Source organism: Diabrotica undecimpunctata, chromosome 1 (assembly GCF_040954645.1).
Source record: "Diabrotica undecimpunctata isolate CICGRU chromosome 1, icDiaUnde3, whole genome shotgun sequence".
Taxonomy (NCBI): domain Eukaryota; kingdom Metazoa; phylum Arthropoda; class Insecta; order Coleoptera; family Chrysomelidae; genus Diabrotica; species Diabrotica undecimpunctata.
Window position 1 is genome coordinate 479168 of NC_092803.1, and position 19215 is coordinate 498382.

The 19215-nt window shown below is 32.6% G+C and overlaps 1 protein-coding gene across 1 annotated transcript; it reads right to left on the reverse strand.

Moving 5' to 3' along the window:
• Positions 1-3174: 3174 nt before the first annotated feature.
• Positions 3175-18835, reverse strand: LOC140437343 (uncharacterized). The gene is made up of 13 exons (XM_072526825.1): positions 18709-18835; positions 14293-14510; positions 13971-14134; positions 12586-12917; positions 12267-12471; positions 11974-12213; positions 10682-11105; positions 5327-5548; positions 4970-5133; positions 4397-4728; positions 4102-4309; positions 3801-4043; positions 3175-3704 (listed from the first exon to the last, which is right to left on the reverse strand). The coding sequence occupies exons 2-13, from the start codon at positions 14493-14495 to the stop codon at positions 3274-3276; spliced, it is 3168 nt and encodes a 1055-aa protein (XP_072382926.1). The 5' UTR covers positions 14496-14510; positions 18709-18835; the 3' UTR covers positions 3175-3273.
• Positions 18836-19215: the final 380 nt, after the last annotated feature.

A 19215-nucleotide genomic window follows, 5' to 3' on the forward strand; every position in this document is an offset into this window, starting at 1 on the left:
ATTGTAGTATAATCTAAAGAAATACAAATATTACATTAAATTTTTCATAAATACAGATAAAGATTTTCAACAAGATATCCGCGTTTTACCTCTACTTTACGAGTACTTTAACTAACCTATCTATTTAACTAACAGAATGTTGTTTTATCGTAACAAAGAGTTCATCTTGCCATCTTCAAAAGTCCCATTTTTTGACAGCTAAAGGGTTGGTTTATAGGAACTGTTTTGTGATAGTGTGAATACATGTCAGAATGAGTTGGTCGCCGCCGGGATTAGAAGATGATCCGGAGTGAAAGGTAAAGAAACTGGATTAAATGGACTTATTCCTAGGAGCAGATTTTGGATAGAGGTGTTCAAGAGACGAATTATAAGTTTGTTTATCAGGTAAGTCGTTGATATAAGGCCATGTAGATATGGGTACTGTTATTGCGTTTTACAAAATTTTTTATCTGATTTATGCTACATAGGTATAGTAAAATTGCATATAGATGCTGTATTTAGATATATTTAAAAATACAAAATACAAACAAAATTCTATTTAATTATCTGCGGACATTCGTCGTGAAGTGACGTTGCTGTTGATATCGACGCGCTTGCTGTTGATAATCCTGTTTTGAAAAAGGAATTATGTTTCATTTGCACTTTCGATGTTTGCTGTTTTTTTATGATCAATTTTCTAAAATGACGAAAATGCGTGGAATACAGTTGAACTTCGTTATCTGATGAATAATCAATAAATGTTATTAGATCGCCGAGATGCGATCTTATCTCTGATAACTTCATTTTTGGCAGTGTTGTTTTGTCGTCTTCTTTGCTATCTTCACTTCCATCCTCATTTTTTAGGTTTATAACTTCATCTCCTATTTTACTTTCAGTCATGATGTTATACCTAGGGTCACCTTAATCTACTGCTAGCCATTGTAAAATATCTTCCTCAGCCACATGTTCTCCGGCATTATTATGTATTGTCCTATAGAAATCAATAACTTCCAACCCTTCTAAATCTATGTCTGCATCTTCGTTATCAAACAAATTCTTCCAACCATTTTTCTTGTTGGTTATTTGAGCTCCTCTCATGCTGCAGCAAAATTAATATTTGTTGATTTTAAATTGGCCTTAAGACCTTAAGTTTCTCAAGGTACGCTGCCCTCTTGAATCTTCTGCATTATCTACATCGTGAAATACAATCGTTAGTTCGTCTTTCTGCGATGTATTCGTTTGGTTGCCAAAATTATTCCCTGATCCATGTATTCAATAATTGAATAAGCAATGCTGTATTTTTTGGTAAAAACATCCAGCTAAAGTTACCATCTTCTGACAGTAGAATATTTTCAAAGGGGTGAGCAGGAGCGTTTTCTAAAAGCAATAAACGTTTTACCTCGTCTGGCGGCATTCCCAATTTTATTCTTTTGAAATTTTCTCACTGAAGGCACAAATTCTTTAAAAAACCAATTTTTGAAAATATCTGAGGTGAACCTTGGCTTCTTAGAGCTAATATGAAACGGGCAGATGATGCAATATATCTTTTAAAACTCTAGGTTTGTGAGATTTTCCAACCATTAAGGAGTCAATCTATGCGATCCATCGGGGTTAGCACAAAGCAGTGTCGAGATGCTGTCCTTGCTGATTTTTCTTTCACAATTCAATTTTTCATATTTGGAGACTTGTGTGCTTTCAGGCAAAGTACGCCATAACAAACCAGTTTTGTCAGCATTGTAAATCTGAGCATTTAATAGCATTTCTTTGCTTATATGTTCTACTAATTATTGCCTAAAAGGTTCTATTTTTTCTTTTGGTGCACTTGAAGCTTCACCGTAAATTCTTTTATTCATGATTATGTGCCTTTTGCGCAAGCGCCAGAACCATCCATCACTTGCTCTGAATGGTATATCCATATGATTTGTTAATTTAATTACAGCAGATTTTAATTCGACTGGAACCGGAACCCCACTAGAACGTTGTTGACGGTACCATTTTAAGATTGCTTCTTCCAGTGAAGTTTAACGAGCCAATTTCATTCGTTTTCTGAGATTGCTGTTCTCTCCTACATTACACATTAATGCAATTTTATTTATTTTGCTTTTGTTTTTTTTTGGCCATCTTCTTCCTCTCATCCTCTGTACTTGCCCAAACTATTCCCATTGTTTTTTGGTTATTTTACTTATTATGGATTCTTGCTCTAGTTGGTTTCTTATTTGATCGTATGCTTGAATTATTTTTTTCAATGCTTTAATTTCAATAGCATTTATTTTACTTTTATGGGTCTTTTGTAATACCCAGCTTCCACTTGCATATGTTATCACCATAGAGGAAAGGAAGGGCCTGGAAAACTACAGCCACTTATCCATTCCCACGGTGCCTTAAGAGGGACTTCGACCAGTCTATTCGAAGTGCCCTCTGCGTAGATGCCATCTTTGGTAGATAATCGATATTTCTCACATGGACAATGAAATAAAAACACATTTTTAAAGGTGAAAAATGTCCAGGTTCGTAGAATGGGAGTAGAGCTTCGACAAAATGCGTCCAGGATACATGAGACCCTATATGGGAGCCGGAGCAAGACTAGTCTGTGAGCCGGCAGTATAATTAAACACAGCTCCAACATGCTGCCGTATCCGATTACAAATTCAGGATAGCGTTATTCGCTTTATTCCTATGACGCTTTATTCAGTTGACCAATAGTAAAAAGAAACCACGATCTAAAGATATACGTCCGCTAAGAGACCTGAACACGAAAGTATGGGTCCAAGCCAAGTTAAACGAGCAAGTGACTGCGATTAGAGATGAATCGAACGAAGACCAAAAGATCAAACCAATTACAGAAATAGTTCAAAATGTAAAATAAAAAAACTTAAAAGCAGAAACATTAATCAAGAAAAAATCATCGATGACAGATGGGATCCTGAAGCTGATGGACCAAAGAAGAAAAGCCAAAAATGACCCAGATATAAAACGATAAATATAATAACAAAAAGAAAAATTAGAGAAGTAAAAGAAAAAGAAATAATGGAAAGATGAGCTTTAGAAATTAAGACTCATACAATTAAAGTACGATAGTCATAATGTGTATAGGAAAAAAACTCACACCACTAGTAGTAATATCTATATTTATATAAATATATATATATATATATATATATATATATATATATATATATATATATATATATATATATATATATATATATATTAAAATAAGTACACTGAAGTTATATACATATAAAATTATTCTCAAATATTTTTTTTTGGTAAAATTAAAATATTAATAACTTGTTATAATCTTTTCAATCCCAATCTCATTCCATCAATAGGCATTAAATTAAAATTTCTCTTCATTAACTGAGGAGGAATAAGGGTATCTGCAATCGGTACTATCTCAAAGTGATGCAGGAGATACGAAAACAACGCCTTCATTTCAAGCAACGCAAATCTGGATCCTATACAGTTCCTAGGACCCAACCCAAAAGGGAAATACGTATATTCCCTGATTTTACCCTTGTTCTCGTCGCTGAATCTTTCTGGGTCGAATCGTTCTGGGTCCGGAAAATATTTGGGATCGTGGTGAATGGACATAGCGGGTAAAACGAGAATCGATCCTTTTTCTACGATTAATGGCTCCTCATCTGGACTTTCTGGTTGTATTACGTATTCCTTGCTACATTCTCTGTCAATACCAGGAAAATTTGGCCACTTTCTTAAACATTCTGTAAGAAAAATGATAAATCTTTATTTATGTACATTAGCTAAATGAATTAAACATTAAATATAATCAAAAAAGGTGTACCATATGAGTACTTTACCTGAAATAACCATATCCAAATACTTCATCTTCATCAACACTTCGTACGTCATTTGTCCTTTACCTTCTTCAAATCCTTGGTCAATTTCTTCTCTCAATCTGGTTTGAATATCTGGATGGGTTGCTAATTCGTGTGCCGCGAAGCACATAGTACTGGAAACTGAGTCAAAACCACCAAAGAAAAATATCAAGGCGTGTGCGGTAATATCTTCATTTGTGATGTCAGAAGCTTGCATCTGTTTTCCTTAAATATAAAAAAATGAATTGAATATCTTGAAAGTTATGATCGAATAATGTGTTACCTGCTAGATGTTCTTGAACTGTGGAATATCCAGTTTCATCGCCTCCAGATTGATCATCTTTCTGCTGAATGCCTTTCTTTGCTTCGATTAAAAGATTTAACATATCAGGCCTCACAATATTTTTTTCTTCCCTCATTCTTAAAGTGTCTTCAATCAGATTAATGAAGAATGGTCTTGAGGGTCCATCAAAGAAATTTATTTTTAGGAGCTTACAAAATAAGTTAAATTAATATTTGTAAAGATATTCTAAAGCAAGAATTAGACTCAGTATCAAAGTTGTAACAAAAATAACTACCTTAAAAATTTTGGGAATTGTTATAAATCCCACTATCTTTAAATTCTTCCAGAAACTAGAAAAGCTCGTAATTTCTTTTCCCATCAAGTAAAACTCATTTTTTGGTTTCTCAAAAGAATCTGTACGAATTCCAAAAGCAGTAGAAGCTATAATATCGTTAGCATAACGAGTTGCAACATCTTTAAATGTCACTTCAGTGATCTCTTGATCTTTAGTCAAGAAATGTTTTACCAGATTCTCAGAGCAGTCCGCCATGAGATGAAACATCATTTTCATTTTGCTGCTAGTGAATGAAGGACTTAGTACTGCCCTCATATCTCTCCATCTTTGATCTACAAAAAAAAAAATTAAACAACACTAAAAAAATAAAATGAAAATAAATGGGGTTATGTAGATATATCTATATTCATAAAAATGAATCGCCGAAATGTTTATACGGGCATCACTTCCGTATGAATGTAACAAATTAGATTTTTTTTTGTTATCGGCAATGGCCTACTGATGACACTACTAAATACAAAATCTTTAATAATTTATTTGCAAAAAATAACATTATTTTAAATAATCTAATACCTCTTAACGAAAGAAGATTCTTTGACCAAAGTGGATCAGCTCCTTCTGGTATAAACGTCCTATGATTAACAAAATGGTCAAAATCCTTAACAGTTATCTGTTTTAATAGCTTTGGATCTCTTATCATCAAAGAAGGTACTGTAAATTGATAGAAACCTACATATCTATAACGAAAATTATAAAAGAATTAAAATCAAAGATACTTTTTTGTATTTAATTAAAAAATTTGTTCGTTTTAGATTTCGGCCGAGGTGTCGGATGAAAAAACATCCACTGCCAGGTTACATTTTTTTCGCTTAAAGCATTTAAAAAAAAAACAATAAATATAAAGAAATACTTTATGAACAATTTTCCTACCTAGCATTGGGTGCTGCATTGTAAGCATCTTCAAATACTTCAAACATATCTTGACGGTTTAGAAAGAACTTCCATTGATTTCCCAGCAACCACATCGCTCCCTCCTGGAAAATTACTCTTTTTTCTTTCCAATAGTTTAAAGGTTTTATAGCAATATAATAAAAGAGGGCTAGGGCTACCCCAAATAGTATTAACGACAACATGATTAAGTTGGAAGAAAATCTGAAAAGAAATAAATTAATAAATATTAAGAGATGAATAAAGCCATACGGTGGTTAACAAATAGCCAAGTACTCGAATGGGATATTTAGAAACCAAAGTAATATTACAGTTTGCCTACAATTTCGTTTCACTGATGATTCTTTTTTATCGTATTTCGTTTCTTCAAATATTTTTATTATATGGTAGTTTGCTTTTATTTTTTCTGGTTTTATTTTTTTCCGATTTTATTTTTCATCTTTTTTCGCTTAATTTTTTTTTATTTTATCAGTTTTTCTATTTTTTTCTTTTGTTTTCTTATTTAACGCACAACACAGAACCAATGTTGTCATCATATACACTCATGGACAAAAATATCGAATATTTTGGAATTCTCCAATTATTTTTTTTTAGTCACTATTATTTCAAAATAATTTTAGATTACTGATAATACTCATATAGTAGGCTGATGTACTCAACTGGTTTAAAATATTTTGATGTTTATTTTGATGTTTATTCAGTGGTTAGTGTCATTCGTACATTTTATCATAAAAATCCTTCTTCACGTAAAGGAAAAATCATACTAATTCGGTTATTTTTAGTTTAATTTATTAAGTCTAATTAAATATTGTTTGGTTTAACTAAGTTCAAAACAAGTATCCCACCAATTCGGCACTGCGATGAAGTCCAAGTAGCACATATTGTAATTTTGTACGAGGGAGGATATGCACAAAAAGATATCGCACGACGTCTCAGTAGAACTGAATCTATAGTTTCAAATACTCTAAAAAGGTACCGAGAAACAGGAAATTTTGTATGAAGGCCTGGTCAAGGACGCCCAAGGTGCACAACCGCAATTGATGACCGTTTTTTGGTTCTTAATTCTACATGAAATCGTTCATTGACATCGATGCACCTCAGAAATGAGCTATTAAATGTTTGACAAGTTAATGTAAGTTCACAAATAGTTAGACGAAGATCAAAAGAAGCAAACTTAAAGCCCAGACGCCCCGCCAAAGTTCCACGTCTTCTCCAAAACCATAAAGCTCGTCGTTTGGAATTTGTAAGAACACATATTTAGTGGAATATCGACAACTGGAAAAACGTTCTTTTCACTGATGAGATCAGAATCCTATTATGGAAGCCAGATGGTCAAAACTACGTCTACAGAAGAGTTGGAGAACGATTCGCCAGCTGCAGTCTCGCCCAGACGTTAGTTTTGGAGTTAATGGCATAATTCTTTGGGAAGGTATTAGTTGGGAGGTACGTACCGCACTTGTGGAAGTGATTGGACGGATGACTGGTGATTCTTACGTTTAAAACATCCTGCAAGATCATGTTTTGTCATATGTTGGTTACATTGGATATGAAAGATTCACGTTAATGCACGATAATGCTCGACCACATGCCGCTGCCATAGTGAGTAATTATCATGATGAGGTCCAAATTCAAAGATTGGATTGGCCACCGTCTAGCCCGGATTTAAATCCAATAGAGCACATGTGGGATCACCTAAAACGCAGCATACGACAAAGAAATCCCGTTCCAAATACGATATAGCAGCTTCGGCTGGCTGCACAGGATGAATGGAATGCAATTTCCCAAGGATATGTCCAAAATTTACTTGAAAGCATGCTGAGAAAGATGCAAGCAGTAATAAGACCTAGAGGGGGGAATATTCGTTACTGACATGCACTTCTTTCAGTTTAAACCAGTTGTTTAAGCAATTTAAATTATCATTTAAGTTTAAAGTAAAATGACCTTATTTACCTAGTATTAGGTATACATTTATTTTTTTCACAATTTTCTCCGCATAAAAACTTAAAATTGTTCATTAAACATTGTTAAAATAAACTCCATTTTACAATAAACGACTTGTTTGACCAGAATTTATTTTGAAAATACAAAAATTTGAAAATTGAAAAATATTCGATATTTTTGTCCATGAGTGTAGTAATTTAAGCATCTCAGTTCATAGCTTATTTCTACCAGAATAAACGGTTTCTTAACTCACGTAGACATTTTTTATTATTTTATTTCATGCTTTACGTCTGATAAGAGAATTTCCATCATCTGGTCTTCTTGATCTGTTATTACTGTTATGATAGAAGTTGTTATAGTCAAATAGTCTTGTATATATTGTGTTAATATTGCTGGTATTTGATCGGGATCTACTGCCTTTTTGATATTATGTGTACTTAAGATATTGCAGGGGAGACCGGAGCACAGTGATCACATTTTTCCAAAACATAGCCCATCTTTTTTAACAGGTACTACGGTCTAATAGGCACCATCTAACACAAAAAATTGATATCTTGCATGTTAGGATAAAATCGCAATTTTATTTGAACAAAAGAAAACGAAATTATATGTCTACTGTGTCCCATACACTTTGCCGCACCGGTTACAGTGAACACAATTTAACTAGAGTGTATTTAGTTAATTAATTACTAAAAAGCAATACTGCAAATGGACACAATGCAAGTCGAAACAAAGTATCGGTCGACCGCGCAAGACATGGAGTGACAATCTTCTGGAGGCAGAAATTCGCCAATATACATGTGAAATTATTTATATAAAGAAAGAAGAAGAAGTGTTTAATTGACTTTACGAGTTTTAATCATTTTCCCACTTACATTTTTGTAAATTTTATTCAATATTCCCACTTGGTGGTGCTGTAGTTTGTTCAAATTATATTTTCATATAATAAACTGCGAGATATAAGTTAGGGAAATAGCTAAATATTAAATAAACAATAATACAACAATTATATAACTGTATAAATCAATTAAGTATCCACATCAACAATTACCACTATTTTTTTGACTTTTTTATTCAGAGAAATAAATAATTAAATTAAATTAGATTTATGCGTTCTTTCTAATTTATTAGCCCATAAAATAAAGCCGAAAAATCACTTAAAAAATCGAAAAATTACTGCGCTCCATTTTTTATCTGGAATATCTAGTGGAAGTCAATAGAAAGGCCGTATTATCTCGTGGTTATCGAAACTTTTACTGCCTCATGACATTTAAGCAAAAAAAGCTACTTTTTTCATTCATTTTAATATTGTGAAAAAACTACGCATTCTAGATAAAAACGTTCAACAGACAACTTTTTTGAAAATACTTTCTCTTTAAAATGAAATTTTCTAAATTAAAAAATGTTTATAAACAAAAAAGTTATTTCAAATTAAATTCGAAAGTAATCATGTCTTTCAATTGTTTATAACTATTAAAATAAACAATAAAAACATTCAAACTCATTTCATAATGTGAGTTTTTATGTAGTTACAATATTTTCGAAAGATGGTCAATCGGTTTTTTTTGTCTGATTCTCTTTATAAGGTCTCAATTTTCATGTTTTTTAAAAACTATAATAATTTTTAATTGTTTACATACAAATAATTGATGCAGAATGAAGTACCATTACCATTATATTGGCAATATCCCTAACTTATGCCGCACAGTATATTCATTCTTCATTCATGCTTCATATTTCACCTAATCTAGTTAACTTTCGTGTTTCAACTATTTTTTCCATATATGCACATTTTCTCTCACCATTAAACATGAATTATTTGATTTTTGTGTTCATTTGCGATATTTTTTTCTGTTTCGCATTTCACTTTAACTTAAAACACACACAACTGATGTTTTGGCACACTTCCTCACTATTTCTTACCTGGTTGTCCTCACATTCAAGTATATATGCGTTTTATCTCAAAAATTTCGTCTATTTGAGATCGACTTTGTCTATTTTGACATGCAACATCCAACAGATTATATATATTAGATAAAATATTTGTCTTAACTAAACAAATAGTACATTATTTAACTAATTAGATTAGATTGCTAGCATCGAGTTAGATTCTAACTCGATTATAGTAACTGATCTCCAATTATGCTGTTTAATGTATGCAACAACAAGCAAATTGTATATATTATATCAAAGACCTACCTTAATTAAATAAATAACAATACATCAGTCAACTAATCACTTAAGATTACTAGCAACCGACCTCTAATGCTGTCAATGTCATTAAAAAAATCCACAGATAAGATAAACAAATTCACGAGATATTTTGTAGAAAAACTATATTAACAACAATAAATAACTGTAGTGAATGATGCTTGTAATATTAACAAGTTTAAATAAAAAAATTACAAAGGTCAGTTGAATAATTGTGGACAACACAGGCGTACCAAGATTTTTTTATTTATGCTTATTTTATCATTTTTTAAGTGTCGTAAAGTTGGCAGTTTTTCCACTTAAAAAATATTGTAATAGGAGTTTTTTATAATTTCGTTTCAGTACACAAATTTACTGGAGATGGTGTGTAGCAGACTTAACCTTTAACTCGAAACATGGTAATTTTAGTGGTAATGCGAAACATATGGTCTATTAGACCAGAATAAATAAAAACTTAAATAAATCAAAATCAAATTAAAGTATTAAAAAAAAAACGTGGTACAGTAAACGGTACAGTAGACACGAGCTTTTAGAACAAAAATAACAACTTGGGCAAATATATTAAAAAGAACAAGAGCCGAAATAAAAAGCATTTACACAGTGGTGTATACAAACTTAAATGTGACGACTTCACAAAAACTTACATCGGTCAAACTGGTAGAGCTTTTAACAAACGTACAGCAAAACACAAAAAGGCTTTTGAATAATAGAAAAATAGATTCTACATACGCACTTCACCTTCTAGACCATCATCATTCTTTTAATGAGAAATACAAACAGTTTTCCCCTCCTCAACCAATTCAGTTAAATACTATAAAGTGTAAACACATACCAAAAATAGATCATTTGAGAAAGGCACTCTGCCGAAACAGCTGTAGTGATAAGATATAATAAATTTTGTCGAAGTTTTAAGTGTTTTATTGTTATACGAATAAAGAAATGTTTCTCAATATCTTTTCTTTCCTTGTTTCTTATTCTAGCATCTTTTGAATATATCTTTTTTCAGCATCTCAGCTCTTCTTATATATAAGTGAAACAAGAATTTTACATGTATTTTAAAGAATTGAATTTATTTTTATCATTTTATGTAAGTACAGAAAATAAACGAACTAAGTTTTGTTCATGTATACAAAATTATAAATAAAAATAGATTTTTAGTAAAATATTGATAATTGTTGTTAAAGTCTTTTTAAACCCAATCTCATACCATCGGCAGGCAGTAAATTAAAATTTCCTTTGGTTAACTGCGGAGGAATAAGGGTATCTACAATTGGTACTATCTCAAAGTGCTGCAAAATATGAGAAAATAATACCTTTATTTCAAGCAAGGCAAATCTGGCCCCTATACAATTCCTAGGACCTAATCCGAAGGGGAAATAAGTATATTCCTTGATTTTACCCCTGTTTTCGTCGTTAAATCTATTGGGATCGAACCGTTCTGGGTCCGGAAAGTATTTAGAATCGTGGTGGATCGACATAAGTGGAAGAATGATAATTGATCCTTTTTCGACGACTAAGGGTTCCTCATCTGGATTTTCTGGTTGTATGATGTATTCCTTGCTGCATTCTCTGTCAATACCGGGAAAAGCTGGCCACTTTCTTAAGCATTCTGGAAAAAAGATAATTTTTGTTTCAATACATTTGATTCCAAAAATAAAAATACCATATTGTTCTACATCAAAAAGTACTAGACCAAAAAAATTTTTATTCCCCTAGACCTAAACATAACCTAAAAATGTATGTACTAAATAAACAAAAACGAGATTTTTAAATAAAAAAAAAAACACCGAAAAATGCATAAAAAGTGATTTCTCTATATTTTGGTTATGATACTCCCCCTATAAAAATCTGAAAAAAATCATGGAGATCAAAAACTAATATATATTCTTTTTGGCGTTAAGCTCAAGCGAGTTCTATTTTAAACAAATTTTAAACATTTCAAAAAGGTAAAAAAATTAAATTTCACGCCAAAATTTTTGTAAAAAATACGTTGTAGGCAGTAAAAAACCTTGCAATCTGAAAAAAATAAGTTTGTGCGATAATTAGAACCAGAGATATTACTAAAAAACGAGAACACACGTTTTTTTAGGTTATGTTTGGTTATAGGAGCCCAAAATTTTATTTGGTATAGTACTTTTTGTTCCAGAACACAATAGTATCTAGACCGAAAATGATTTTTCTTTTTTTTTGACCTTGATGCCCCACCTATAAAAATGTCTCCCCACTCTTCCGCCAAAAATGTAAAAAATACCATGATGAAGACAAAATATCGTACAAACTGAAAAAAATAATGAGTTTGTACAATGATTAGAGCCAAAGATATTTATAAAAAACGAAAAAACACGTTTTAATTTTTTTTAAGATGATGTTTGGGTCTAGTGGCCTAAAAATTTTTTTGGTCAGATAAAAAGTCAGATAAAATAAATATAAGCTATCACAAATTAGCAAGAAAACGGTGCATTATATGAGCATCTTACCTGAAATAACCATATCCAAATACTTCATCTTCATCAACACTTGGTACGTCATTTTCCCTTTGCATTCTTCAAATCCTCGATTAATTTCTTCTCTCAATCTGGTTTGAATATCTGGATGGGTTGCTAACTCGTATGCAACGAAGCACATAGTGCTGGAAACCGGGTCAAAACCACCGATAAAAAAGAACAAGGAGTTTGAAATAATATCTTCATTTGAGATGTTTGTGTGAGCTTGTTTTTCTGAAATATGAAAGAATACATTAAATCTCTGACGTGATTGTCGAGTATCTTACCTCTGGTATATTCTTGAAATGTGGAATACTCAGTTTCAATGGGTGACTTTTTATCTTTGTTCTGTATACCTCTCTTTGCTTCGATTAGAAGATTCAACATATCAGTTCTAACGATATTTTCTTCTGTCCTTACTTTTATAGTGTTTTCAATGAGATCGACAAAGAATTGCCTCGGAGGACCATCAAGGAAATTAACTTTTAGGAGCTTAAAAAATAATCTAAGTTAGTATGAATCTCTTTAAGTATTAATATTATTTTTCCTACTATTTTATGTCTAAATATAAGGTTAAAGATTATACAAATAACAAAAAGTAATTACCTTAAAAATTTTTGGAATTGTTACAAATCCCATTAACTTGAAATTTCTCCGGAAAGTAGAAAAGTTCGAGATTTCTTTTCCCATTAAATAGAATTCATTATTAGGATTCTCCAAAGAATCTGTATGTATTCCAAAAGCAACGGAAGCTATAATATCGTTGGCATAACGAGTGGACAAGTCTTTAAATGCAACTTCAGTGATTTCTTGATTTTTCTTCAAGAAATGTTTTACCAGATTCTCAGAGCACTCTGTCATCAGATGGAACATCATCTTTATTTTGCTGCTGGTGAATAAAGGACTTAGTACCGCTCTCATTTGTTTCCATTTTTGATCTACAAGGAAATATGGCATACAAAAGTAAAAAAAGTCTTTTATAATTGAAGCGTTTATTTGAAAATCAACACATGTCCATTTTTTGCAAATTTGACTTTAATTTATGTTGTTCGCATAGAATGGTAATTTCTTCATCGACCTCACATATTCAGTTATGTAAAAATCCCAGTTGTCCGGAGTAAACTACATAGAAAATTCGGATAGTTTTAGAAAAACCACAGATGTCCATGTAGTTTGCTGTAAAACACTTGTCTCATCTTAGTTAACGGTCACCGCTAAGCGTAAATGATCTTGTATATAAAATTACCAGTTGTGTGGGTTCTTTATTAATAACAGGTGATGTTTGTTTCTTTTGTATTAGAAAAATAGTTCAGCATGGCGGAAACTGTTTAACACAATGCCTCTAATGTTATAGATGATAGCATTTGTGAAATTCGAACTACACATCAACCAGGAAAACGGGAAAGAAAAGTTTATCGAAGGAAAACCATAAAGCAAGCTAAAATACATGGAGTTGGCATAAAGGTGATAAGGATGTTTTAGCCCGAACAACAGCAAATGACTGTAGGTAAGTTTTTCGATAATAACAAGTTGTTTTCTCAATGCTTATGACTTCAATCTTGTTGTAGGTGTAAACGTTACCGATGCTTCTATGTAATAACACAGGAACAACGTTTTTACGTACTGAATATGTTTAGAAATATGAAGACCAAAGATGAGCAGGATTCATATTTATCAAGCCTCATTAGCGTTAGTTCTGTCAAGAGACGACGAAGTCGTATTCCACAAGTTGCTTTTCCTAACCACAGTAGTGACAGCGGAAATAAAGATACAAAGTTTCGAAATTCAAAATTCAAACAAAATTGTACAATTACTTTAATATCCACATTCCTTCAAATGAATATTTTAGTAAAAGTTAGATTTAAAATAAATTGAAACTGGGCAGCTTTTCTTGATTTGCCAAAATTTTAATTTTTGGACAAGTGTTGTTTTTCAAAGAATCACTTCCATTTTATTATAATTAAATAGTAATGTTTAAAATAATCTATTACCTCTTAATGAAAGAAGATGTTTTGACCAGAGAGGATCAGCACCTTGTGGTATAAACGTTCTATGGTTAACAAAATGGCCAAAATCCTTAACAGTTATCTTTTTTAATAACTTTGGGTCCTTTATCATCAAAGAAGGTGTTGTATATTTATAGAATCCTATATATCTGTAACAAAATCATACATTAACAAATCTTTCCTCATTCACAGTTCGGGAGAGACCTCACATGTTACAAGAACATCTATTCCCAGTTCAGTTTTTTCCCTTTAATTTTTTAAACAAACAATGACATGTTAGAAATACTGGATGAATAATATTTCCTACCTAGCGTTTGATGCCATATTGTAAGCATTTTCAAGCACTTCAAACATGTTTTCAAGTCTTAGAAATAATTTCCATTGATTTCCTAGTAACCAGATTGCTCCCTCCTGGAAAATTACTCCTCTTTTCTTCCAATAACTCAATGGTTTGATAGCAGTATAGTAAAAGAGGACTACTGCTATCAACAATAATATTAACGACAACATGGTTTATTTTGTACTCTGAAAAAAAAAAATTAAGACAAATTGTGACGATAAAATTAACGTTATGGATAGGATTGACTCTTTTGCCTACGGAGCATTGTTACAAATAATATATAAATCAGTTTCCTGATTTTTATAGTTCGGTTTAATGTAGAAACAATATTAATATCGAAGTCCTCTTGTCTTAGTTGTGCTTAATAAGAATTTATTAACATTTTTATACTTCTTCTTCTTCAGTGCCTTATCCGGTCCGGATGTTGGCGATCATCAAGGCTATCATGGTTTTGTTGACTGCTCTGCGAAACAGCTCCGTAGAGGTCATCCCAAACCATTTTCGGAGGTTTTTTAACCACGAGATACGACGGCGACTCACTCCTCTCCTGCCAAATACTTTACCCTGCATAACGAGTTAAAGAATTCGATATTTTTCTTCGTTCCGCATCACGTGCCCGAGGTACTCAAGCTTACGTTGTTTCGCTAAATTAAGCACTTCTTTTTCTTTTGTCATGCCCTGTAGGACCTTAACGTTGGTGACATGGTCCACATACGATATTTTTATACGCGGTGGGAAAATACATTCCCACCATTAAATACTCGCTATACGGGCTATTAGAACGTTTGCAAGAAGTCGGTTTAGATGGAAAAGACATCAAATTCTTAAAAAACTTGTACTGGAACCAAAACGCCAGAGTTAGGATCGAAGGTTCCACATCCGCAGAAGTAGAAATTAGGAGGGGAGTTAGACAAGGATGTGTTCTGTCGCCTCTGCTGTTTAATCTTTACTCCGAGTTTCTATTTAAAGAAGCATTGGAAGATTCCAAAGATGGAGTCAAGGTGAATGGCGTAAATATCAACAGTATCAGATACGCCGATGATACAGTGTTAATTGCGGATTCCGACGTAGGTCTACAACGACTCATCGACAAGACCAACTCGACCTGTGAGCAATTTGGTATGAAAATAAACATTAAAAAAACCAAAGTGATGTCAATCCAAAAAAACCAAAACGTACCTCAACCTTGCACAATAAATGGGCACATTTTAGAACAGGTCAATAGATTTAAGTACCTGGGATGTTGGATCGATAGCAGCCTAAATCCTGATCTAGAAATAAGATCGAGAATAGAACAGGCCAGAAAATCTTTCGAAAAAATAAAAAAACTGCTTTGTGATTCTCGAATAAAACTCGAAATTCGACTACGTTTATCAAAATGCTACGTTTGGTCGACTCTTCTATATGCAGTTGAAACGTGGACCCTAAAAACATCAACCGTAAATAAATTGGAGGCCTTTGAAATGTGGATCTACCGGAGAATGCTCAAAATTTCATGGACATCGCATACCTCAAACGAAGAAGTGCTGCATAGAATAGGCAAGGAAAGAGAACTTTTTAACACAGTAAAAGTTAGAAAAACATCATACCTAGGCCACATACTGAGAAATAATAAGTACCAATATGCCCAACTTATAGTGAAAGGAAAAATCGAGGGAAAGAGAGGCCTAGGAAGGAAAAGACTATCGTGGCTCAGAAACATCCGACAATGGACAGGGCTAAATTTTGAACAGCTAATAAGAAGAGCTGAAGATAGAGAAGATTTTAAAATTGTAGTAGCCAACCTCCATTGAGGAGAGGGCACTTTAAGAAGAAGAAGAAGATACGGACGATGGGAATTAGAATTTCCAAACCGTATCAGTGCTGCCATCTTTCCAAATATCGGTAAAGTATCCCTGCATTAGTCTACATGGTTAGAGACGTAATATGTACAAATGTTAATTAGCATTTAAGTGACAGTTCAGATTTTATCATCATATTGAGATTTGTTTTGTACAGTTTCATAAGATTTAAATTCGTAGATTAATAATTAGGTAAGTAATAAGGTTTATTTTGTATAGATTATGTAATATATCGAATATTTATCATTATTACTTATTTATAAAATCAAGTTAGATATTTTGAGAAGTTTTACAATGCGACATATTAGTGGGAAATACACTTCCCACTGCTCAAAATATTAATGTGCAATTGTTTTAAGCATGCTTACAAAATACTAGCAAATATTCTCTACGAAAGGCTACAAGTTTACACTCTCAACAGGCCAGATTTACTCTAGAAAAATCAACAATTGACCAGATTCATTCAATAAGACAGATTCTCGAGAAAACATTAGAAATTAAAATTGAAACCCATCACCTATTCGTCCACTTCAAGACTGCATACAACAGTGTCAAGAGAACAGTACTATACCAATTAATGCGTGAGTTTTTTATACCAGAAAAACTTGACGAGAACTTTAACGAGAACGACAATGTTTAACTTAAAAGCCAGCGTTTATCACAGGTTGAAAATTCTCGATACTTTGAGATTAAGGATGGACTCAGACAAGGTGATGCTCTGGCTTGCTTTCTATTTAACATTGGCTTGGAAAAAGCAGTCCGAGATACACGAATTAGAGACAGCGATTTACAATAAATCGATACAAATCTTAGCATACGCTGTTGACATTGACATAAGCGAGATGCTGAGCATATTTCATAGAGTTGAAAACGGCGGCGAAACAGGTCGGTCTAGTCATCAACGAAGACAAAACCAAGTACATGTTGGTTACTGAGAATCCTATAGCAAATGAGGAACGGGAAACAGCATTTGGAAGTCATATCTTTGAACGTGTTGACAGCTGACTACTACCAATAAAACAAGCGAAGAAATTAAAAGACGAATAAACCTTACAAATAGGGCATATTATGGACTCCAAAAACAATTCCACTTAAGAAATATACAAAGAAAAACTGCTGAGGCCGGTCCTCATATATGGGGCAGAAACATGGACTCTAACGCAGAAGGATGAAAGACTTCTGGGAATATTTGAGCATAACATACTCCGCAAAATATTTGGAGCTATAAACGATCAAGGGCAGTGGCGCAAAAGATTTAATTTGGAATTATACCAACTCTTTAATGAACCAGAAGTCGTAACGTTCATTAAAACACAGCGACTTAGATGAGCCGGACATATAATACGAATGCCTGACAATATGGTCCCTAAAAAGATAACGATAAGAACACCTATAGGAAGAAAAAGCAGAGGCCGACCGCGAATTAAATGGTTAGATGGAGTTGAGACCGGCTTAGGGATACTAGAGATCAGAAGCCACGTTGCCAGAAACCGAACAGGATGGCAACTAATCTTAGAGCAGGCCAGGATCCACAGAGGATTGTCGAGTCAAAGATGACGATGATAAATTTTTAAGCGGAAATGTATTTTTCACTGGAACTGTTTCTGTCATCAACTAATCAACCCATTTCTTGCAGTTATGTGGAATCTGGATAATCCTTAATATGTGAAGGCTGTTATAAAATACTTGTACAGCCTACTTGACAATAGAATCATTTCCGATCAAGACTGTGATGATGACGCTGAACAAGAAATGAAATAACTGGATTGCACCGCACTCTGAAAATAAATAGACGCTGTTGCGCAAGTAGTGGTGATATTAGTAAGTAAGATCCCACTGCAAAATCACTATGTTCATAACGTAATTAATCAAACTCACATTTTTACATTTATTTAAGAATAGGAGAATACATTAATAATATGCTGCCAGTCAAAAAGTGGACGCAAACACTTTTAATTAAATGGAAATTAATTTTTGAACAAATATTTCGATTATTCATTAAAAAAATACGCTGCTCATGACGTATATGCTACGATTATTAATATCAAATTAAAGCTAATTAAATTTAATATGATGATATAAGGTATAAAAATCAAAAAGAGTTAGGACAAACAAACCAGAGTTAATGGATATTTATTAGAGACCCAAAATAACGCAGAAAATCACAGAATAGAGAGTTAGATGGTTAGGATATGTTTTACAAATACTTAAAGAAAGAACTGTTCTTAGAGTTCTATAAGCAGGAGAATAATTGAAGCAAAGAAGAGGAAGACCACGAAGAAAGGGTTTAATGCCCTCAGGATCGACATAGAAGAAATGGGAACAAGAAATTGGAAAGTACAAGTGAACAACCGTAAAAAGTGGAAAAAACTATTAAGACTATCGAAGCCAAGGGCCTCTATAGGGTCTGTAGTACTGTTATTACCTTGTAATCTTAAATTCATGTAGGTGTATCTTTTATCTTACCTATTTAATACAGATTTTGTCTATTGTGATATGGGACATAAAGTAAATTGTGTATTTTAAAATCTATAAGACTTACCTTAACTAAACAAGTGACAGTGCATCATTCGACTAATCACTTTCTAATACTAATTCAACCTCGAAAGTTATTAATGCTATTCGAAAAACATTAGAAAGAAATTTAACATAAACATAAAAATAGTTTACTTATATCATTAACACAGGAATATTGGCATCTGATTATTATAGTTAATTTACACCAAAATTATCAATGATCAATTAGAGAAAAGAAAAATGTTTCAAAGAATTTTTCCTAATTTTTGCTATTTTACTCTTTTCTTTGTAGTTTCATTATTATCACCGGTTTAATGCAGGTTTTTTTATCAGTGCCTATTCTTTTAATATATATTACAACAAGCTTCCATTAGGTATCTGAGTCTACTTCTACTACTCATTGTTGAGTTTCGGTTCCTTCGGAAAACTGCATTTATGTTTTTTTTTTACGATGAGGTAGTCCTTCCTAGGTAGTTGTTGTAGTATCTCTTCTGATAAGTCAAATCTTGAAGCCTTGTTGAGATTGATATTG